This window comes from Rhinolophus hipposideros (genome assembly GCF_964194185.1).
Source record: "Rhinolophus hipposideros genome assembly, chromosome: 13".
NCBI lineage: Eukaryota > Metazoa > Chordata > Mammalia > Chiroptera > Rhinolophidae > Rhinolophus > Rhinolophus hipposideros.
This window is the reverse complement of record NC_138059.1, coordinates 15,153,437-15,177,657: the sequence shown is the minus strand read 5'-3', so window position 1 is coordinate 15,177,657 and position 24,221 is coordinate 15,153,437. Positions and strand designations below refer to the sequence as shown.

Here is a 24,221-nt window from a genome sequence, read left to right as displayed (position 1 = left end):
CTAGTTGTAAGGGTGCAGAGACTTGTATACAGAAGGTGCCAAAAATGTATTTTTACACATTTACACATTTTAAGAAAGGAAAACTGTATTAAAATTGTAATATTCAATATATACCGATAACAAAAGATGAATACAAGTCACGTTTGACTTCTGTAATTACAAGAGGCGCTCAAAGTGGTTACCATCAGTGTCCAGACACTTCTGATCATGGCGAACTACTGTTTGAGCAACGTTGACCAAAGTGTCCACTTGTATACATTTTTTTGGCATCCCGATATATGCAAATATTGTAACAAACTGCATAAAATGTCAATACACAGGTCTTGACTATCACAATGATCTCTGCCATCAGCATTACGTGGTTTTCCTGCAGACTAGACTCTGACACTGTATGGGACAGAAAAACAGGGTATTTATTTGGCATTAATCACAATTCTTTCCATATTCCCCGAAAGGTAGACAATACATCATATCCCCATTTTAAGAGGCAGTCTTTTAAGAACACAGCTTTGAAGCCAGAATGTTCTGGGTTTGATTTTTACTTCTTGCACTTACTAGCTGTTTACCTTGGACAAGTTACCCCATCTCTCTGAGCCTGATTCCTAATGTAAAATGAGGACAACATCCATTTTATGATTTATTTCAATAATGAAGGAAGGTAACAACTACCTGAAGCATCTTTAATGCAGCAGATGTCAACAAGCGGTAGCCACAATTATTTTCATTTTGTAAAGGTAGAAACTGAGGATGAAGCACAATTAGGTAGGAAAATTATAGGCGTGAGGCTGGATCCCAGGCCAGCGTTCTTTATTGATTACACCATAAAGTAAGTAAACTGTCTTTGGTGAAAGGGGTTGGGGCGAGAAAAATCCTTAATTTCTCCAAGCCCTGTAGTGACCTGTATATCCTTCGTCCTTCACTATTTAGCTGTATTGTTATTAGTTTTACTCTTTGGCAATTTGGGGCATAGAATGTATAATAAAAATACCTTCCTACTAGTCTAGTAGCCTCCTAGAGTGTCTCCAGGGACCCACAGCAGGAGCGCCGTGGGTCAAGGAAGGGGCGCTCACCTAATTCAATCTCCACTGCACACAAAACGCAAAACCAGCGCCCCGCCCAAATGTTTATATTTTCCTCCCTCGGCCCCGCCCCCTCGACCACGCGGGGTTCCAGCCACGCCCTCAGGCTGGAGTTCCTGGAGCACACTCACCCAGCTCCTCAGCCAACCCAACCCACTGGGATTTCCTCTCCAGCCAATCGGGTCTGAGCAACGGGATTGCCCCTAACAATCATGGCGGGAGAGGCCTCTGTGAGGGCAGACTGATTTAACACCCAAACCCGCGGCGGCCAGCAAAGGCATTGGTAGCGGCACGGCCCGGAGCATGGAGGGTGGCAGCGCTGGCAACGGTGGCAGCGATAGCAGCCCCAACGGTAGTGGCGGGGCGCAGCAAAGGGAGCTGGAGCGCATGGCTGAGGTCCTGGTCACCGGGGAGCAGCTACGGTAAGGCGTGGGGCAGTGACGGTGGGCTCGCGGTGGCACTGCCAGACTGTGTCCGCAACATTCCCGCGCGCACGCGCGCCGTGGCTGGTGGCTTGTGGCTTGCGACTCGTGCGGGGGCTCCGGGACGGCTGCGGGCGCGTGGACAGTCCTCGTGGATCGTCCTCGTGGACAATCCTCGTGGCGCTCCTGACTGGCTGCTGCAGCCCGGCGCCCTGCGGACGCGGGACTGGCGCGGGGCTCCCCAGGCGGACACAAGCGAGCGAGTGGTGCGCGCTGCAGCCCTGCGCCCGCAGACGCGCTGGCACCCACCGCGCGCGCTCCCTCTTCCCAGGCACCTGGGCGCTGCCAGGCCTCGGGGCTGACAGCCGGCTCCTAATGCGCCCAGAGAACCACAGGGGTCTCTGTGGGGCCCCGAGCCGGCCCCAGCCCCCCCCCCTCTTTACTCCTGGATAAAAGGCACCACCCCAAAGATCGCCTTCACTTGAGGATTTCCTTTTTCGCTGGCAAGTCTTGCTTCACTTCTCTGACCTTCAACATTTGCATCTGTAAAATGGGGCTGAGCACCGCAACTCTCTTATGCGTTATTGTGAGGGCTAAACCGAGAGAACATTTTTGAAACACTGTACCTATCACTAAGTAGGCACATCCTGGTCAATCGTCCTGTGTGTCCGCAGGGGGGAGTGGAGGCACCTTGTCCCCCTGCTGGGCTGCTCTGTCAACTCCCGCAGCGTGCACATTTTGGACAGCAGAACCGTTCGGTCCCGGGCTGCTGCAAGAAGGAGGGCTTGACGGGTCTCACGCTGCCCGGGAAAGGCAGTGACCCCCTAGAGCCTCCCTTACTATTCCCATTCCATCCACGTCTTTCTTGGATTCATGTTTGAGAATTGTATTTGTGGTCCGACCGGTTACGCAGCTGCCCTGGTGGTCATAAATCAGTTTGCCAGGGAAAAACCTGGCTGTGTGCGTTTGAGCCACTACTTGCCTGCGGGTCCTCGCCCGACGGGAACAACGCGCACAGCGGTTCCTTTTAGTTCTTGGCCTGAATCTTCAGGCTCATTGTGGTTTTTAAATGCCGTGTTTCAGGATCTGAAGGAGAGAATCTTGCAAAGATCCCTAAGGTTTGGTAACCACCCTGCTTAGAGCACTTACATTAAGAAAGTAAATATTGGAAGTCATAACTAATTGAGTTTAATGTTACAAAAGGCAAATCGCACACTTCTAATCCTTGATGAGTTTTAAATGTGTAGCCAAATTAAAGGGAATAAAAACTTGTTTCCTTCGTCAAGAGTATTTCCTAATTGGAAAAAAAAATTAAAAATACTGTCAGCTTTTATGATTCAATCTGAAACACTTTTTACTTTATTTACTCCTCATCACTATATTGTCTTTTTCAAAGTCCTCAATTGGGTACTTTTCATTTCCTTTAAAATAATAAATTATACGGTGCCTCTCTTTGTCCAGTAAGCACTTTCTCTTTCAACATGTACCTTAAATGCTCCTTCTTGGGGGTTCCCCAGAGCTTTTGGTTACCTGCTTCTTCCCTAGCACCCTTCTACACTATGGCAGGTTTGAGAACCATGCTTAGTAGGTCGGTAAGTAGACAAAGGACAGAGGGTTCTCTCTCACCCAAGAGTTATAATAGATCTGGGTTTGAATTTCTTTTTTTTTGGGGGGGGGGTTGAATTTCTGCTCAGCAACTTTATAGCAAAGAGTCAGCATTAAGTTGTTTGGACAAGAATTTAAGCTAGAGTGAATTCTGGGTTTGCCACCTATTAGTGTGGGACCTCAGACGAGTTTCTTAACTAAGAATGATGGGTAACTATGGACTCTACCTCATAGTGTTGTTACGAAGATTACATGAGTTTGTGCTTAGAACGGTGCCTGGTATATAGTAAGCACCATGGTAGCATTAGCTATTATAGCTCTGTGACCTGGGACACGTTCATTCAATTCTCTGAAACTCTGTTTCCTCCTCTGTAAAGTGGTAATGAAGTTCTTAATGAGTTTGTTGTGAGCATTTGCCCCTGGGATTCATATATTAATGAGCAATCAACAAATGGTTGCTGGAATTAATCAGTATTATTAATCTCTGTGTGTCACCATATGTGACTTCTAGCTGAGCCAAATCTGACAGGAAGGACTGGTGGTGATTAACAACATGGCATAGAACTAATAGAACTAGGCTGCCTGGGTTCTTATTCTGCCTCTACCATTTTTTATTAGTTCTGTGGCTTTGGGACAATTTACTCAACTTCCTGGTGCCTCAGTTTCCACTTCTTGTGCACGAATGTTGTGAGGATTAAATGAGATGCTATATATAAAAGGCTTAGCAAATGTTGGCTATTTGATTTTACTTTGGAAAACTGTAATCATTGGTTTTTTGGTTTAAATCCCAATCATTTCCACACTGTGTCTAGCACATAATAATTACTCAATAAATATTTGATTGACTAGTGTATGTAATTATACGACTGTAAGAACAGATAATGTAATATTCAGAATTTAGGGACTTAAGTGGCCTTGTGCCCTGACTTCTTCATTACTGCAGGAACCGCTCATAAAGAAGCGGCATGCAGCCATCCTTACCATCACTGTCACATGCTTTTGCATCGCTACCTGTCCTCTCCCAATCTGATTGTGGGGACTTTGTGCTGTGCAGGCCTCCTGCCTCTAATTGCTTCATACACACACACACACACACACACACACACACACACACACACAATTCTCTGCCTTCTCATGCTTTTCCATTACTTTTTGGGTCACCAGAGATTAGGTAAATGAATGTGCTGAGGAAAGAGGAAACCAAGGATTGGGGTTTGAAATAAGAAAATTTGACTTCCACGCCCAGCACTGTGAATTTTATGTATTTAATGTCTACATAATGTATCCATGTATTTTTAACTACCTTTTTTGGGGGCAATTCAGTGAGCTGCTCTGGGTCTTAGCACCCAGACCTGCAGAATGAGAATAATAATATCCTTCCGCATAGGATTTGTGGTGTTAGATCCAATGGGATATAACATGGAAAGGAACATTGTAAAATAAATCAATAAACCAAGATTAGTTGTAACGATTATTATGAACTCCAGATGTGAAATGGAGGCCTGGCTCCACAATCCTAACACTTTGGATAGGGCGATTGGTTGCATAAGGATATGAAACTGAGTAACAGACTTCAAAACATCTCCTGCTTCCTTTTCCAGCCTGACCGCAAAATACTTTTCCGAATCGCTTCATCCTTTCCCTTGTCATAAAATATTGTACTTCCTGCCCAAGGTATTTCCATGTTTTTACTTCTAAAAAATGCATTTAGATACCACTTCACACTCCCAGGACGGCTATAATAAAAAAAGACAGATAATAACTAGTGGTGACAAGGATTTGGGTAAATGGGAACCCTTGTACAGTGCTGGTGGAAAGGTAAAATGATGCAGCCATTTTGGAATTTCCTCAAAAATTAAACATGGGGTTACCATATGACCCATCGATTTTACTGCCAGATATATATATAAATATAGATGATATAGATATATAGATAGATATAACTATATAGATATATGTCATATACATATATCTATATATTATATATCTACATATAAAAAAAAATTTTCCCAAGAGAAATGGGAACATGTCCACATAAAAAAATGTGTACCCAGATGTACATGGCAGCATTATTTATAACAGCCCAAAACAGAAACAACTCAAATGTTCATCAACTGATGAGTGGATAAACAGTGTGTGGTATATCCATACAATGGAATATTATTTGGCAATAAAAAGGAATAAAGTACTGATACATGCCACCACATGGAGGGCACTTGAAAACATTATGCTAAGTGACAGAAGACAGACACAAAAGGACATATATTGTATTGCCATTTATATCGAATGTCCAGAATAGGTGATCCAGGGAGACACAATGGTTGCCAGCGACAGTGGGGAGGGGGAATGGAGAGTGATTGCTAATGGGTATAGAGTTTCTTTTTGGGATAACGAAAATCTTCTAAACTTGATTGTGGTGATGACTTCTATAATGGTACATATCCTTAAAACCATTGAATTATCACATTTAATGGATGAAGTGTGTGGTATGTGAATTGTATCTCACTAAAACCATTACAAAAATGCATTTCTTTCCTTCTTTTTTTTCAATTGGGGAATATTAGGGAACAGTGTGTTTTTCCAGGACCTATCAGCTCCATGTCAAGTCGTTGTTTTTCAAGTTGTGGAGGGCGCAGCTCAGTTTCAAGTCAAGTCATTGTTTTCAGTCTACTGTGTTTCCCCGAAAATAAGACCTAGCCAGACCATCAGCTCTAATGCGTCTTTTGGAGCAAGAATTAATATAAGACCCGGTCTTATATTTTGTCATATTATATAAAATCTGGTCTTATATTCATTTGCACTCCAAAAGGTGCATTAGAGCTGATGGTCCGGCTAGGTCTTATTTTCAGGGGAAACATGGTAGTTATGGAGGGCGCAGCTCACTGGCCCATGTGGGAATTGAACCTGCGATCTTGCTGTTATGAGCACCATGCTCTAACCCCTGAACCAACCGTCCAAGGGCAGCTCAGCTCCCAGCTCAAGCCCAAGCCGTTGTCAATCCAGTTGTGGAGGGCACAGTTCACTGGACCATGTAGGAATCGAACCGGCAACCTTGTTGTTAAGAGCTCAAGCTCTAACCAACTGAGCCATTCAGCCACCCCCAAAAATGTATTTTGATGACACATTAGAATGATAAAACGTAAAACATTAAAAACTTTTTTCTTTCTTTCTTTCTTTTTTTTTTTTTTTTAGTTTTTATTGGGGAGTATTGGGGAACAGTGTGTTTCTCCAGGGCCCATCAGTTCCAAGTTGTTGTCCTTCAATCTAGGTGTGGAGAGCACAGCTCAGTTCCAAGTCCAGTTGCCGTTTTCAATCTTTAGTCGCAGGCAGCACAGCCCACCATCCCATGTGGAAATAAAACCGGCAGCCTTGTTGTTCAGAGCTCGCACTCTAACCAACTGAGCCATCCGGCCGCCCTGCTTTCTTTTTTGATTGGCCGAATAAAGCAATTATATCTATCACTAACTCAATAACACATTATCACCATACCAGATGGGACTGACATTTTACATGTATGTTTTTATAGCATTCTTGATACAAAGAAAAGGTGCCACAAAGACTCAAGATAACCTTCTTAGAATGTTCTTAATTGAAAGATAATTAACCATATAAATCATTAATATTAGTGTGGTTTTATACTATAACTTTTTCAAATCATTAGTTATTTTTATGTGTTTTATTTATAAATCCTTTCTCTTGAAATTTATCTGTGAAGTCATAGCTATGACACTCTAGTTACAACATCCAAAATCTCATATTTCTTCTATAGGCTAATCCCAGTGATACTTAACAGGAAAGTGGTTTGTAATAGAGCAATTAAATAAACCCCAACAATATCACTATTCTCTTTGTGGTAATGGTAAGCATGAACATAACTGTAACACTTATATGCTATTTATTACTGGCCAAAAACTCTTTTATTAGGGAATATTGGGGAACAGTGTGTTTTTCCAGGACCCATCAGCTCCAAGTCAAGTTGTTTTCAATCTCGTTGTGGAGGCTGCAGCTCACTGGCCCATGTGGGACTCGAACCGGTGACCTTAGTGTTATGAGCACTGCGCTCTAACCATTGAGCAAATCAGCCGCTCCCCAAAGACTCTTTTGAGTGCATATATTATATATATTACAATATATGTGTATATATACATGTGTGTATGTATACATATTTTTACCCTTATTAGGGTAATAAACATATCTTCTATATAGAGTTGCTATAAAGATTAAAGGGGTGTGTGTGTGTGTGTGTGTGTGTGTGTGTGTGTGTATGACTGTGGCTTATTCAGCCAGAAAGTGGTAGAGCTGAGAGTCCCTGCAGGGTGCTACATTGTCACTTAATGCTGTCCTCAACTAGCAATTTAGAGGGTTAAAAAATGTAATGATAGGACAAATGTGAAACAGAATCATGTGTATAAGACTATCACATTCTAATGTGACAGCTTTCGCAAACAAGTAGACAGATAGAATGATTTTTTCATTCTGTTGGGGAAAATCTAATTTAATTCTAGAAGTTTTTATGTTTTGACAAGATTGAATGGTCACTTTTCTGTACTATTAAACCACGTCTTCCTTGCCATGTGGTTTCGAAAACTTAATTTGGACTCCACTTGTTCTGAATTTGTAACCGTTTTAATGGGAAGATAAATTGCAGTTCACTATTTTGCCAGCTGTGAGGGTGGCAGTGGGGTGGGCAGGAGTATGAAGAATGTAATGAGGAATGCTAACTTAAGAGAGAAATGTTTCAAGCCTTTCAGTTATGCTGATCTATCGAGACTAAATATACTAATTACAACAATCTCGTCCAATGACTAAAACTGGTTCCCTAAAAGAAATTTGCTAGGAAATGAGTTTTAGCTAAGCTCTAGGAAATTGCAGTTCCTCCAAATTGTTTGCTGTTTTGGCTTTTTTGTTATGACTGCCTTTTGCAGACTTTTACAGCCTTACTGTTGCCTTTTACATAAAAAAAAAAAAAAACAGAACATAAACAAACACACAAAAAAAACGTGTTCAGTAAATGTTGAGTTGCTTTTCTGAGTTTGCTTCCCAAGTGTTAGGGCAGGATGTAGATCAAAGGTAAAGATCATCTCAATGAACCAAAGCCCAAGCTACAATAAAGTAAATGTAAGATACAGAATTTAGAGCCACAGAATAGAAAAGAGAGAAATAGTTCCATAGTTTTATTGCACTTCGAACTTAAGGAACTTTTTAAAAAATTTTTTATTGGGGAACAGAGTGTTTTTCCAGGACCCATCAGTTCCAAGTCAAGTCGTTGTTTTTTGTTGTTGTTGTTGTTGTTGTTGTTTTTCCAATCTAGTTGTGGAGGGCGCAGCTCAGCTCTAAGTCAAGTCGTTGTTTTCAATCTAGTTGTGGAGTCATTGTATTCAATCTAGTAGTTGTGGAGGGTGCAGCTCACTGGCTCATTTGGGAACTGGGAACCTTGGTGTTATGAGCACTGCGCTCTAACCAATTGAGCCGCCCCAAACTTAAGGAAGCATAGAGAATGTCTTAGGGGGTAGCCCCCACTGGACCATTAATATGGAATTTAGGTCTACTAGACACTAACTGTCTAGGAAAAGCAGGAAATAGCAGGAAAGCTACTGTCCAGAAGCTACTACTGAAATCTAGGAATCCAAATGGAAGGAATACACTTTTATTCTTCTAAATAGCACAGAAGATATCCTGAAGTCAGGAAATTACTGTAAGGGGGGGTGGGGGGTGTCAATTTAGGAAATGGAGGGTCACTGTATTTGGAGTCAGTGCCAAGAAGCCTGGTGTAGAGTGTTGAATTGCCTTTGAATCAGAGGCTTTTCCAACATACACACCCGTTTCTGTGAACATCTTTTCTGCTTCATTAATTGGGTGTTGGGGCAGTGAGCCCAATCCTGGCACAGAGTGGGCCTTTCAGTAAAGATTTTTCTCATCTGGAAAGAGAGCAAGTGAAAAGTATTTTGTCACTTATAGAAAACATCATACAAAGGGAAGACATTTAATAAGTGCTCAATAAATGATTATGGAATTATTTTATACCCTTAGGTACTTATGTAAACCTTTTTTTTAAAAAAAACCCAACTGGAATGTTAATCGTTTATGAATAGTATATTTGTGATTACTCTTCGAAAAGGCCAATTCTGATATTTAAGTATGGTTCCCATCAGCTTTGGAATCAATAAACCTGAAAATAAATTGCATACACCTCAGACGGAGAAAGTGGGAGGTGAAGGAAGATTGTTTTCCTCTCATGTTATTTCTAGTATTCATTCAGATCAGCAACTCACTTCCCTACATTAAGGGGTGACTCTTACAAGGCTGGTTTAGTGATTAGGAAAAGACAAAGGAAACAATGAGCATTTTTCTGTATTTCTCTGCTTATCTACCAAGGAGGGGTGGGTTCCAGATCTGAGATCCTTGTTCCAACATTTATCAGCCTTCACCAAACTGGGAAGCTTACGTCAGTGACTATTTTCATGGGTTATGAGATACTTGGAGAACAACAGTGGAGACGAGTGGGGACAGAGGGCTTTGTGGGTCAGACAGCATGCTTGCAAGCAGCTGTTGGGGTAACGAGCTATTTTCATCAGGGCTGGCGGGGATGGTGCCATCCTGCAAGAGTTCAGAGAGAACACTGACTTACTCAGGTCTGCACAAAGAATCATTTTTTCTGTAGATTTAAAACTATTTTTTAGGTCAGATAGGAAAACAAACCAGGAGCATGGGATAAGCTATCCTTCCCTACATGCCATTTTCAGTTAACAGCTGTTGGCTAGGGTGTGGCAAGAGGAAACAAATGCCAGGGCCTCCAGCTTGGGGAAGCCATAACAGCTGCGGAGGAGGTTAGCCGCTTGTGTCACGGAGAACCGCTCAAATCATTCCACACTTCACCCTCAGCTGCTACTTGTGGTTCTGCTGCTGCTGGTGGTGTTTGTTTATTTGTTTTAATCCTGATGACACTGTCCTCCTGCAATACTCGTACCTACAGATTTTGATTTGGAGGTTTGCCCAGAGTCCCAAGCCGTGGCTCAGCACCCACTGAGGTCTTGGCTTTATTTAGATAATCCCATAGCTCTGGGTGGCTCTCCTTGGGGTGGCAAAACTATTACAGCCACAGAGAACTGAACTTTGTGTTTTCTGGCAGGCAGATCAGGCGGAATTCAAAGACCACTGTTAACACAGAATACTCAGTAGCAGCTATTGAGTATTGACCTAAGGTGTGAGGATCAAGTGAACATTCTCTCAGGCAGAAAGTATCATTCCATGCTGTCTTATTTTCATTAGGTTTGGGTTAGTCTCTGCATTTTTATTCTTATTTTTAAAAAGTGGTTTTTTTTTTTTTTTTATTGGAGACGTTGAGGAACAGTGTTTTTCCAGGACCCATCATCTCCAAGTCGAGTTGTTGTCCTTCAATCTTAGTTGTGGAAGGCACAGCTCAGCTCCAAGTCCAGTCGCCATTTTCAATCTTTAGTTGCAGGGGCGCAACCCACCATCCCCATCATCCCATGTGGGAATTGAATCTGCAACCTTGTTGTTAAGAGCTCACGCCACGCACTAACCCACTGAGCCATCCGGCCACTCTCCTCTGCATTTTTATTATCTGTGAAGTTTGGTCATTTCCTAACAGGTTGTGAAATTCTGGAGAGGCATATATTATGAGTGGCATCTTGACAGAAAGAGCAAGGAGGATTTGGAAGGTGGTAGTATAGAGATATATAAGAACGTGCTGGTCTAAGAACAACCAATATGTGAAAGTGCAAATTTACAAAGCAAATATATTAAGTAAGGATCTTTTTTTTTCCATGTTAAAGAAGGATTTAGCACATATTTCTATTGAGGGTCCTGAGTTAGTTTACTATTTAAAATGCAATTCTCCTTATAAGATTTGCACACTTCTTTCAGGCACATATATTGAGCCCAGAATAGTGTGAATTTCTTTGATTGTAGAAATACTGTTTTGCTTCCCAATTCCTTTCGTCTTCTCCTGGAGGAGAGGAGAATGCAGTAAACTTAGGTCCTCTTTTTGCGGAATTTTTTTTTTTAAAGTTCTACTTACCTTTACTCTAACTTTTCAACAAGTGAAAGTGACTTTCACAGAGTATATTCCCTTAAAAAAAGCAAGGTTTTATTCTCTGTGGTGATAATATGCCTGTGATTTACATGGAGGGATCAAGTGCCCCTTGTATCATCTTTACTTAAACTATCATAAGGTTGATAAAATAAGAATTTACCAAAGCTCCTAATTATTGTACTATTTTCTTTCCGAGAACTAACACCAAAAAGCAGTTCAAAGATGAGGTCTTAAGGTAGTGATCTACTGCATAAACGTGATTTGTTTTCCTTCACATTTGTTAGAGTTCACTTTGTTAATGACGGGTTTGTAGATCTGATAGTCAAACATAAGAGTAGGTATAACCTAAGTCATCACAAGAGGATGGATAGACCTCGGCTGTCACGATAAAGAACACGTATGCTGCTGCCATACTTCCAAGACCTACAAGTTATCACCAAGTGTTCAAGGACATCCAAATATAAAGAACAAGAGTGGACTAGTGCTTTTTCCTCCAACATCTTATTATGAGAAATTTCAGACATACAGAAAATTGTAAAGAATTTTACAGTGAACACTCATATCCACGTAGACTCCTCAATTAACATTTTACCTCGCTTGCTCTATTACATAACTATCTTTGTTGCTATCCCTTCTATCCAGCCATCAATTCATTTATTTTATTTTATTTTTTGGCATTTGGAGTAAGCTGCAGACAATAACATACTTCTAAAATCTTCAATATGCAGTTTACTAGCTTGTATTCACTATTAGTTTATGGTTCTTTTTTTAAGAGATAAAACATATATACCATGAAATGCATCATTTGATGAGTATTGACTAAGAAACACATCTAAGAAACCGAAACCCTTCTCCAGATATCTTTGAATGCTTGAGCTGCAAAAAACAAAATCAATTTAAGCAATGTACTGACCCCCATAACTGGAAATCCAGGAGATGTGGTGCCTTGAACCTTAAGTCATTCTCTGTAGCTCTGTTGGTTCTCTCCTGTAGCTCCTACATGTATCAGCTCTTTCTTTGATTGGCTTCATCCTTAAACCAGCGGTGGGATAGGAACTTCAGGCCTCACGTGGCTCATAGTAATGTCCAGGGGGAAGAAAGGGAACCCTTCCACCCAGGATCCCTGACAATTTCAGAGGTTTGCCCTGATTGGACTGCATAGGTCACATGCTTGCTCGTGAACCAGTGAGATTATGTTTAGGTGAGTGGATGACACAAGCCTCTTAGGCATCTTCTCCCAAAACACACATACTCTCTCTACCTCTTTCTCTACTTTGATCTCTACCTCTATCCCTATCTCTCATGGGTCCTTCTACAGTCCATGCATTCCGTTTCTACCATTTCCAGAAGTTTTTTGCTTGCTCATATAATTTTCTTTTACTTTAAGAAAGGGGGAAAAAATCCACTAGTTATAGGGTTTTTTGAGGAAAAAAGTATAACGTATTAGAAAATAATTAAAACACAAATCTTTTATTTCTCTGTAGATGTAAAGCTATGATGTAGGAAATCAAAACTGTAAGACTTAAATACTTAGATTTTTTATAGACAACTATACATCAGCTCATTTTACCGGAATTTCTTGAAACCAACCTTATTTTACGTGGGTGCTACCATTTTTCACTTGCCCAGCTCATATTTATTGAGTGTCTGTTATATTTCAGGCATTACATTACTTGGAGTGAGAGATACAAAGTAAAAAAAAAGAGAAACTCTTACTCTTGAGGAGTTCACACAATATCCTGTCTAGTCTTAACAAGTGTGTGTACAAAATCGAGTTTATAATCTAAATCCACATTATATTAACGACAGGCATTCCACTCAACCAGTAAGAAAAAAAATCTGAGAGCTGGAGAGAAATAGTCCTGTGTTGTACCAGTTTTCGTCTTAAAGTCACCATAGCATTTATTTGAAAATGCTGTGTTTTATTGGAAAGAGAACACAAAAATCACATTTTTCCCCCATCTAGGTGAGATAAATGACTCCAGATAAATTAACCAAATGATACAGTGTGCATATGTCATTATGTTTCTTCTGAAATAATACTGTATCCTTAGAATTGCGATATCATGTTTTCCTGAAAATAAGACCTAGCTGGACCATTAGCTCTAATGCATCTTTTGGAGCAAAAATTAATATAAGGGCCTGCCCGGTGGCTCAGGCGGTTAGAGCTCCATGCTCCTAACTCCGAAGGCTACCGGTTCGATTCCCACATGGGCCAGTGGGCTCTCAACCACACGGTTGCCAGTTCAATTCCTCCAGTCCCACAAGGGATGGTGGGCAGTGCCCCCTGCAATTAAGATTGAACACGGCACCTTGAACTGAGCTGCCTCCCGAATGGCTCAGTTGGTTGGAGCACATCCTCTGAACCAAAAGGTTGCCGGTTTACTCCCGGAAGGGATGGTGGGCTGCAACGGCAACTGGACCTAGAGCTGAGCTGTGCCCTCCACAACTAAAATTGCAAGGACAACAACTTGACTTGGGAAAAAAAATAAGTCCTGGAAAGTACACACTGTTCCCCAATAAACTCCTGTTCCCTTTCCCCAATAAAAAAAAATCTTAAATTATATTATTATATAATAATATAATATAAGACCTGGTCTTATATTAATTTTTGCTCCAAAAGACGCATTACAGCTGATGGTCCAGCTACGTCTTATTTTCGGGGAAACACGGTACTCTACTGTTAGAATTGTCATATGTCCAGCCCTTGCCTACTTTTCCTTTCCAGAACTCTGGAAGTGCTGCAAGGCTGAAGGAAAGGTTGGATTTTATGTTTTGGAGCCAAAAGGGGGCTGGACAGTGGCATGAAGGGCTCTGCCATCCTTCTGTATTCCATGCAGGATTCCTCTCAATGCCCAATCACGGGTTCTAGAAACGATCCCTGGACCCCACCTCGATGCCAGATGTCAAGTTAGGTGCTAGGAATAAGAAAAGGACCTTCATTTCCCAAACTGCCCTCTGTGATCACCTGTATCTTTCAGAGTTTCAAGGCCTACTGTGTATCAGGCACTTTACATTCACTTTCATGGTTCGAGATTTCCAAACTGTAAGATAAACCCTATGCAAAATAATAAAAAGATTATAAATCCTAAGAGAACATTTCTGGGTTTCCTAAAGGCAAGAGTTCTTGGCTTGTTCATTCATATTTGTCCTGAAGCAAAATTAATTTCCTAAAGGGGTGGGTACCTCAGAGGAATGGGAGCTACAAGGATGCCTGGGCAGGGAAGGGCAGATATCATATATTACCTGAATTTCATGTCTCATATATCCTTTTATAATACATTTATTTGAACATCTCTAAAAAACCCCCACAATAAATCTAATTCAATGAATGCATATGTTCATAGTTCAGTATAATTCTATAAATATAAAAATGGAGAGACATTGAAAAGAAATTATTGAAAATCTAAGGATGGGGGAGTGTTGAAGATTCTATCAGGCATTTATGGTATAGGACGCTTGGGAAAGGAAGCCATGCTTCTAGCATAAGGGAAGATAACTGCCTCAGAAACTCCTGCAGGGCGAGGGGGCTCGGTGACAAAAGAGGGACAGAGGCTGTATACCTAGGATAAGAGTGCTGAGTCCACGAGGTGATAAACACCACCTACACGGTGGGAAACCCAGCCGGAAGTGGCCTTATGGTTCTGCGTTGCCTTGGATGTGCTATTCTTCCCTAATAAGCTTGGGGTACAGCACAAAGATCTTCTCATACCTTGTAGAGACACTGGGGACAAAAAAGTTCGAGAAGAGAATCATTGCAGGGGAGGGTGATCAAGTTGTATGTTTTTATATGTGGGTTGTAAAGAGAGGACTAGTTGGACAAATCAGTAATAAAATAATAATAATAGTGAAGTGTCAAGTCCTCTTCTGTACATTTACATGTATATTTTTTCCCTGAATCTTGCTAACGGAAGAAACTAAGGTATGAGCAGTTTGGCGAAGATGATACAGGTAATAAATGTGGGAGCTTGGTTTTGAATCCAGGCCTCTTGGAGTTCCTACTAGATGCTTCCAACTGTGGAAGTAGCTTTGTCAAATATCCTTTTGCCCTCGAGTCACAGCCTAAGCAAGGCAGAGAGGGGAAAAGGCATATGCATTTAAGTAATATATAGGGACAACACATAAAGGGTAATTTATAGAGTGGTTTAAATAATGAAGAGGATTTCCTGGCTTACGTAACCTTACATTTCAGTGACAGGTAGATGTCACACGAAGTTTGATCAGGATTCCAGGTCTGTTTCCCTTAAATTGTCTTGATTCTGTCATTCATGCATTAGCTTTACCTTCACAAAGGCTTCTTTTGTAGTCCTTTCATAACCACCAGCACCAATCAAGACTGAAGAGAAAGGGCTGGCTGCCATCAACCATCAACAGAAGCCTTGAGCTTTGATGTTTTTGGACCACTTTAACGCACAGACTCACAAGATATTAAAGCAGAGTAATGTTCTTCACTGGTTTTCTCAGGCTTAACCACATGCAATGTTGTGGCAAGGAGGAGGGCATTGCCCTGACTACCTTAGGTCAGGTGGGACCCCTTTGTGGATAAAGGTGGGACCATAACTGCTATATTCTGGAGAAAGGTTTCATTGAGTGTTTGGGGAGATAAGCAGAGTGTCCTCCACAGAAGGTAGTTTGGGCTCAACGACGAGAAACCAGTGAACACTTTTTGAGCAGGATACGATGTGATTAAGGCAACATTTTAGGAGAAATAACTTAAAGTTGGGAGGGGAAGCTTATGCAGAGAAGGAAGTGCCCACAGAAAAGCCACAAGAAAGATACACCTTGGGAAAAGTTAGGAGACATTGGCATACGTCTTGGACTCTACTGCTTTCAACGTAATTGCCCCTGTAATTTTCCCCACCATGATGGTCACCTTCAGCGTCCATGTACTTCCTTCCTCACCTCCCACCCCTCACCACCCTCTGGATTGGAAGTTATTCACCTGCTGTTCAGGATTTGTTCAGTAATAGAAGGAAAGTAGGATGTTGGACTTAAAATGGCTAGTGACTCAGGTTCAAATTGCAAAGAATGTTTTTTGTATCACTTGGGTTTTGATGTCTTTCCAAAGAACACCTCCACCCAGAGGTAGTCCCAGCCAGAACTGTAAAAAGTTATCTCTTTGTTTCAGCAAAAGTGCTTTCGGGAAAATTAAGATGCAGGCTTTCTGGGAAAGTTGCAAAATGTTCTTTCCTCACACACGCAGCGAAGAAAGGTCACGTGTTTCAAATGTATTTTATCACTGTTCCCCCTCCCTTCGGCATACATTGGAGACGCAAGCTACTTTTGATTATCAAGAAGGCAGGTGTTTCTCCACTGTTCATAAGCTTATATCTCACTAGCACTGACATTACAATAGTGACTTTGGCGTTGATTTTTGTACCGCATCTTACCATAAATGTAATAGGAATAAATCCAAATAAAAGTGTTTTTTTCCTTGGATAACACTTCATGAGTTTGGCCTTTTCGTCTTCAAAATGGAAGAGAACCAAAATGGAAGCCTACAAATGCAGTGAACCCTTTGTACTCAAGTACTGACAAGGAACTGATATAAAAAGCATGATTTTTCTTATGCCTGTGTTGACTACGAAAGAGAGAGGCTCCAGTTGAACCCATTGAGAAGCATCCATGAAATCTAAGAAGCTGGGCGTGGAGCCAGCGCTTTTGTCTACATGTTCACCATTTGCTAACTTCGCACGGATGAGGGCTTTAAGCCAAAAAGAGCAGAGTCTGATTATTAAGGACTTCATTATAATTTACAATCATGTCTTTCCAGCGAAGGTGTAGTTAGGGCCAGGAATTCTGTAGAAACCATGATTCCAAATGCACCCGGATTTGTCGAGCCATTTTGTTTATCACGGGACAAAAACGATTTCTTTATTTATGCGCTTCATTAACCAGAGGGAATCCCTTCGATTGGTCTTCCTGTTAGCTCTACTTTGGGTGGTTATTTTGCTACTAGAGAATTTTACTTCTGAAAGGGGAACACAGAAAAGGAGAGGAAGTTGGTTTGGCTACTTGTCAGCAGTTCTGGAAGAATGTTTATTCAGGGCAGAGTTTGAAAACTGAGAATTCGGGGGATTATCTGGACATGTTCAATTCTTTCATGTTGTCCCTACCCTATCAGTACCCCTCAGCTGACCTTGTAGCCTCTGCCAGAGAAATCTCCAGTGGCCAGAACTCAGGCAGTGCTTTATGAGCTTCTCAATGTCTGAGTGGTGGAGGGAAGTCCACTATTAACACAACAGTCATACTTATGGAATCTAATATGCATTTGGGGAAATCAGTGCAATCTTTATTGGTCATTCGTGCGAAAGGAAGAGTTGTTATGAAATTTAACCTAGCAGTCCTTAAAAGAACACTCACCTATAATAAAATTTGACAGTTTGTTTTATTTTGTAGTCAATAATGCTATCCTTGAGGGATCATAGGAACAGTTGTTTAATGATGCTGAGGAGTCCCTGGAAAAGGGCCTTCCTAGAGATTATAGTACAAAGTGTAACAAAGAAAATACGTGTTAAAAACTATACTGTAGTTTATTCAGAGATGTACTCAAAGGTTAAATTTGAGAAATTCAGCTAGTCACTTAAAACTGCATTTATTAGAATTTTTCAGTATTTTTTTTCAGGCCTTTTTCCAGCATTACGCTGTGAGGCCTTGAGAACCGTATCTTATTGACGTAACCTAACATGCCTTCCACGGCAGAAGGATTGTGAAAGTGAAGTATGTGATTCTCAGAGAGAAAATGTTTTCCTCTCCAAGAACCCCCGTGTCTAAATTTGATAATTCTCCTGGAGGAAGGTCAAGGTGATTGCAGGCCTGTCTCCCCTTCAGACTTTTAGGAATAGGAGGTGTAAGCAAAAGGTGACACCTTCTAAAAGGAAAAGTCCAGCTCTCATTGCCAAATTTATTCTAGTGACTTAAAAGAATAGGTGCTCCTCCCACTTTGAACTTTCCACTACTCTGTGCAGACTTCCATCAAGGCCTCTACAACCCTTTCCTTTCTCTGTCCCCTTTACGTGATGAGAGGAGTGAAGGTGAATACCATGTTCATGGTGTGGCTTAAGGAACACCTGTACTGGGAACCCATAAGTACAAAGGATCAACTAAAAGGATACATTGTCCTCCATCCCCTTATTATCCCACACAGAACTGGGCATGAGCCTGAACCCTCCAGACCTTGTCTCCCTGCTACTCAACCTTCCTATAATGCAATGAGGATGGCATCATTTCTGCGTAATAAGTAATGTGAAATCAGGCACCGAAGAGACTGAACTGGGAAATGCCAGCGGCACAGCACCTTGGAGACCTTGGGGGCTAGTTTGAAGCCACAGTTCCTCCTGCTGGGGAACGACCAGGCTCCCTGTCCAAGTCCTCTTACTGCCTGGCAAATCAAGCTGGGCCTCTGAGATCACAATCCTCCACAAATCCTGTGTGTCCTCCAAAGCTGACAGGTCTGTGCACTGTCCAAGGTGAGGTCCAGCACCATATTCATTCTTAGATTCTGAGCTTCCCTGCCTAAAATCCAGGAAGAGGCATGCCATCTTTTTTTTTTTTTATTGGGGAATATTGGGGAACCCTGTGCTTCCCCAGGGCCCATCAGCTCCAAGTTATTGTCCTTCAATTTAGTTGTGGAGGGCGCAGTTCAACTCCAAGTCCAGTTGCCATTTTCGATCTTTAGTTGCAGGATTCCCATCCTATGTGGGAATTGAACTGGCAACCTTGTTGTTGAGAGCTCGCGCTATAACCAACTGAGCCATCTGGCCGCCCCTCCGGAAGCTCATTGTCTTCAATCTAGTTGTGGAGGGCGCAGCTCACTGGCCCATGTGGGAATCGAAGCAGTAACACTGTCGTTCAGAGCTCACGCTCTAACCAACTGAGCCATTCAGCTGCCCACATTCCATCTTTTAATGCTACAAGTGCATTTCGACTTACTCTGAAATATCGAAACTAGGACTTTAAACTTTACCTTATTTTTTTAATAAATGAGAGTGTTTAGTTCAAAGTTTAAAGTGGGTTATATCTTTTTAACCTCTGACTCTGTTTTTAATTGCTTAACACTGAACTTCCACCTATTTTTCTTCTGCCAAGATAGATAAATCATTCCTTGGCAGTAGACTGACTGTAAGTCTTATTACTATGCTATTTATTGTGATACCCATTGTTTTGGTATTATTCTGATTTTCTTCTCGCCTTCTAATAAATAATAGCAATAATAACATAATAATAATTAGTATTTATTGAGACTATTTGATGTTATTGATAATAACTAGTATTACTGTTACCAGAATGCCAAGTCATGTGATAAGCATTTTACATGAACATTTGTATCATTTAATCCTCAAGTAGGTATCATTAGTCCCATTTTAGAGATGAGGACACAGAGGCTTAGAGAGGTGAAGAAGCTAGCCGGGGTCACAAGACCTACAAAATGGAAGAAAGAGCTGAGCTTTGCAGCTCCACAGTGTACCATTAAAAGCCATGCTCTAAGAGTTTAGAGGTTGAGGATACAACTGGGGTCATCCCCAAAGCCGTGGGAGCCCCAGATCAGAGGCCGAGAATGCTTCTGGTACTGTGGACATGGAGTCCAAACCTTTGAAATTTGATTTGTCTCTGAATAGTTGTGTCTGTGTTGAGTAAAAATTAAACTTTCTAACGTAATAAAAATATCCACTACCTACATGAAAATGATGAATAGCAGCAACATGAATACATTTATTTATTTTAAAATATTAATATATTCAAAAATTAAGAACCATTTCAAAGCTACAAAAACGGGTTAGTTGTGTGAATAATTAGCTATTTATACTACTTCCTGTGCCTAATTACTAGGAAGCATGGCGATGAGTATGCATACATGAAATGTGTCAGATTAATTTTTGTGTGTTTTGTAAAACACACATAGTAAATAAATAAGAAAAGATAATAGTAAATAAATACTCTTCACCTATAGACTTAAATTAACTAAAGCTATTAGAACTTCTGGAATGTGAGCCCAGCTGGTCATACCTTGGGCTCTAGAAGGAAACTTGCTTATTGTGGCTTCTTAGTGACATGAAACTCTAGGAAAATGCAGAGCCCCAGACTTAACGTTTTGCACATAAGAAATAGATCAGTCAGTATAATATTGTGCAAGAAACATTTAAAAATGTTCCAAATATTATTGGGTACCTTATAGATTAAGAGCTTTTCAAGGTATTGCTCAATTTTCTGTTTAGAGCTAGAATAAATTTTTACTTGGTTAAGTGTAGATTCTTACTATAGACTGTAATATAGTGTTTGACTCATTGTTCTTAAAGAGTGTAAGTTGAAATAGCAAAATAAGCACTGGATATTCAGTTCAAGACCCTCTTTCTTCCTTTATAGGAATGGGTAAGGCAATACTTTTATGATCAGAACTGAATTTTTTACACTAGACCTTGAGATTTGGTGGAAAATGGGTCTTGTGGTTTAGGTGTTGATTTGAGGATTAGAAAATTGCAGAATTTTAAGGGTTGGGGAATCTTGGATTCAAGACAATATGTATAAAGATTTTGTAAGACATCGGAATATTTGGACATAATGCTAGAATTTTCAAATATCCTGAGAGAGAAAAAAAATTGCTTTAGCAGAAGAAAATATAAGGAGTATTTAAAGGGGAGGTGTATAGTCTTGGTATGGGTTTTTGAATAAATGGCCTGTCTTGGTACATTCTGGGGCTCTAACTGAGCACTCTGTTGACCAAATCAATTTAAAGTTCTGTTTTCTATAAAATGGGAAGAGTAAATGGGGTACTTGAGGTTACAAGCATATGAAGTTCTTAGAATAAAGCCTAGCATGTAGAGAACACTCGTCGTTACTGCTATTAATAATAGTGAATAGGTCATTGTGGTTCGGAGTTAACATTCTGGAAGCACTTTTTTGTCGATTCTGAAATGAGAATGTACACATTTATTTATGATGTTGAAAATCATCATGTTATAAAAATCAATCATGTATGATGGGGACAGGCAAAAACTATGGCTGGTTTAACAAACTACAGCCTGTTTTTGTGAATAAAGTTTTATTGGAACACAGCCATGCCCATTCATTTACATATTGTCTATCACTGCTTCCTTGCTACAGCAGCAGAGTTAAGTAGTCTCAACTAAGACTGTATGGTCTGCACAGCTAAAAATATTTACTATCTGGTCCTTGATAGAAAAAATTTGCCAACCCTTGATGTAAATCAGAGAGATCAGAGAGAAAGAGAGAGAGAGATAGGTTTTGTGCATGGTTTTATTTTAAGGGACACCTATTAGAAATTGATGACATTCTTTTAAACAAGAGATGAATATTTGGCAAATTTATAAATTGATTTTGAGAAGCTTTGGTGTTGATTATTAAAAGCCATATTTTATAGTAAGAAACCCAGGTTAGAAACATTTTGATAATTTTGATCAAGGATAAAAACTGTACTTAAATCATTTACCATTACAGAGTACTAAATCATTTTTTTCTAATTATTTTCTCCCAGCATGGATGCCTACTGCCTGTTGCACTAGTACAAAAGCTAATGATAACATAGAGGCCACCTGTGGACTAATGGGTGTTCTCTGTGCACTCCCACGCCAAAGCCCATATTTCTTTTGTTAAAACCCATATCAAGACCATGTGTTGCTGTTTGACCAAATGTGAAATGCTGACTTTATTTTCTCCCATTTTTTCTCTCTTCACCCAACTCTCTGTCAGCCACAATAGATTTCAAAATAGTATTGTAGGTATAAAGTCATATTGTTTAATTTCTCTGTCCTGTGGTAGACTACTTTCTTCATTTTGGTACACATTGAACAGTTGCTTATTTGTGTTTTCAGGCTTCTTCATGTCACTAAACAAGAAATTGCACTAGAAATCTGTTATTACATAGCTGGTTTGCACTTTAACCAAACCTTTGTTAATTCTTGCTTTTCGCCCCAGGACCTAATAATCTAGGAACTGAATGAAACCCGAAAGGGAGTTACCTGCACTTTCTATTTGTTTCTTTTTTTAAAATGGAAAAAGTTATCTATCAGATGGACTAAGAAAGCTGCATGCATTCGTTTAGACGCTTAACATAGGCTTAGAGAAGTTAATGCTTTAAATCTGTGTAAGAATCTGTATATATTTAAATTGTGAGTCAGGAAGCTCAATTCAATACAGTCATTGGCAATTGGAAAGTTTTTGCTTTCTGAGGTCTTTTTTTTTTCTTAAATCAATAAATTTGGGTGGCCGGTTAGCTCAGTTTGTTAGAGTGCGGTGCTCTTAACAAGGTTGCCGGTTCGATCCCCACATGGGTCACTGTGAGCTGCGCCCTCCACAACTAGATGGAAACAACTGCTTGACTTGAAGCTGATGGGTCCTGGAAAAACACACTTAAAATAAATAAAAGTTAAAAAAAATCTTTAAAAATCAATAAATTTATTATAACACGACCATAATTTGTATCCCCTGAATCATTCACTATATAGCGCAGAGAAACTTGCTAGCCTGTTTCAAGACCTGGTCGTCATCACCTAGAAGTTCTTTAAAGTCTCTGGGAATTTCTTGCCTCTCTAATTTTAAATCGTTCTAGTGGTCCCCTGCTTCCTTACTGAGACGTTTGAGCATATTCTTAGAGGTACACAGTTCCTGTGTTTCCTGAGCTTCCTTCTTCAGCCTTCCCTTGAATTTGTGAGAGCCTCTATATCCATTCAGTAAAATCCCTTTTTGCTTAAATTAGCCGGAATTAATTGTGTTTGATATAACGTTCATTGACACAGAAATTAGTACCAGGAATAAGGTGTATAAATATTACTTACGTGACAAAAATGACGGATACCTATTATACTCTTCCCCCAACTGCAAACGCACCGAGTCAGGGTTATTTACATAAAATTATTGCCTAGTACAATGTGTAAAAAAAAAAAGCCTAATTCTGCTTGATGTAACATAATCACCTTATGATCCCTCACATTTGTCCGAGCTTTAATATGTAAAAATGTTGGACTTCAAACCACATTTATTATATAGATGGCAGTATGTTATTCTATTTATGTAACCCTCATGGCATCTCCACTGTTCTAGGAATCAGGTAGAATATTCATAAATGCTCATTGATTGATCCCTTATCGAAAGTGAAATTGCTTTTAGTTTCCAAGTAATGTAATTTCATTCTTCCTTTTCCTCCTTTAGAAAAAGGGAAAACTGACGTTTTGGGAATTGGACTTCTCTATGTTTTGGCCTTTGCACCGGACGTAAGAAGCAGAGAGTGTTTTATTTAATTGATTGTATTTGGTTGTTTGCAGTTTTACTTATTTATGATGACATTTATCTTTATCTTTTGCATGGCTTAACTGGGATTTTTACTTTATTTTTTAATTAATGTTTAGTGGGGTGACAATTGTTAGTAAAGTTACATAGATTTCAGGTGTACAATTCTGTAATACGTCATCCATGTATATCACATTGTGTGTTCACCACCCAGAGTCAGTTCTCTTGGTTGTTTGCAGTTTTAGACCTTTCCGTGGACAAAGACACTTGAGCAATTCTATCATGAGCCGGTTGACATTTTTTGGTCCTTTTACATTTCAGTCTGTCATTTCAGTGTGCTGTTAGAATTGCAAAATATTTAGGCACAAACATTAAAATCTCACTGTAGAGTCAGCCGATTATGCAATCGCAGGTAAGATGACACAAACATTAATATTTTTAGCTTTCACAAATGCTATTAGAAAGATGTAATTACAGCCTCATAGATTCATAGCAACTATTACTTGATGGCTCAGATGCCTTCAGAAAAAATGGGAGGAGGTCATACTGTGAGCCTTCGGTCTGTAAAATCACAGAACACTTGCAGGGCGAGATGGATACATAAGGAAATTCCATGTCTGTGACAATTTTCCCTTTCCTTTCTCTTAGTTTTGTGGTACAAATTTGGAACAACACCTAACATTGAAATAGCAACTTATATTTTAGAAAAGGATTTTCATGTATCATTCTGTTGATCCTTAACATTCTATTGATCCTTAACCTATGAGCTAAGAGGAATCTCAGTGATTATTTTGATTCCCAATTTAAAGCTGAAGT

General features: G+C 40.2%; 1 protein-coding gene across 1 annotated transcript in view; it reads left to right on the top strand.

The window, feature by feature from the left end:
- The first annotated feature begins 1,248 nt into the window (after window positions 1-1,248).
- Window positions 1,249-24,221, top strand: part of DEPTOR (DEP domain containing MTOR interacting protein) — a 142,327-nt gene continuing 119,354 nt past the window's right edge. Inside the window, exon 1 of the mRNA XM_081070913.1 lies at window positions 1,249-1,501. Coding sequence (XP_080927039.1) covers window positions 1,383-1,501 — 119 coding nt within the window. The 5' untranslated portion in view covers window positions 1,249-1,382. The remainder of the gene's footprint in view (window positions 1,502-24,221) is intronic.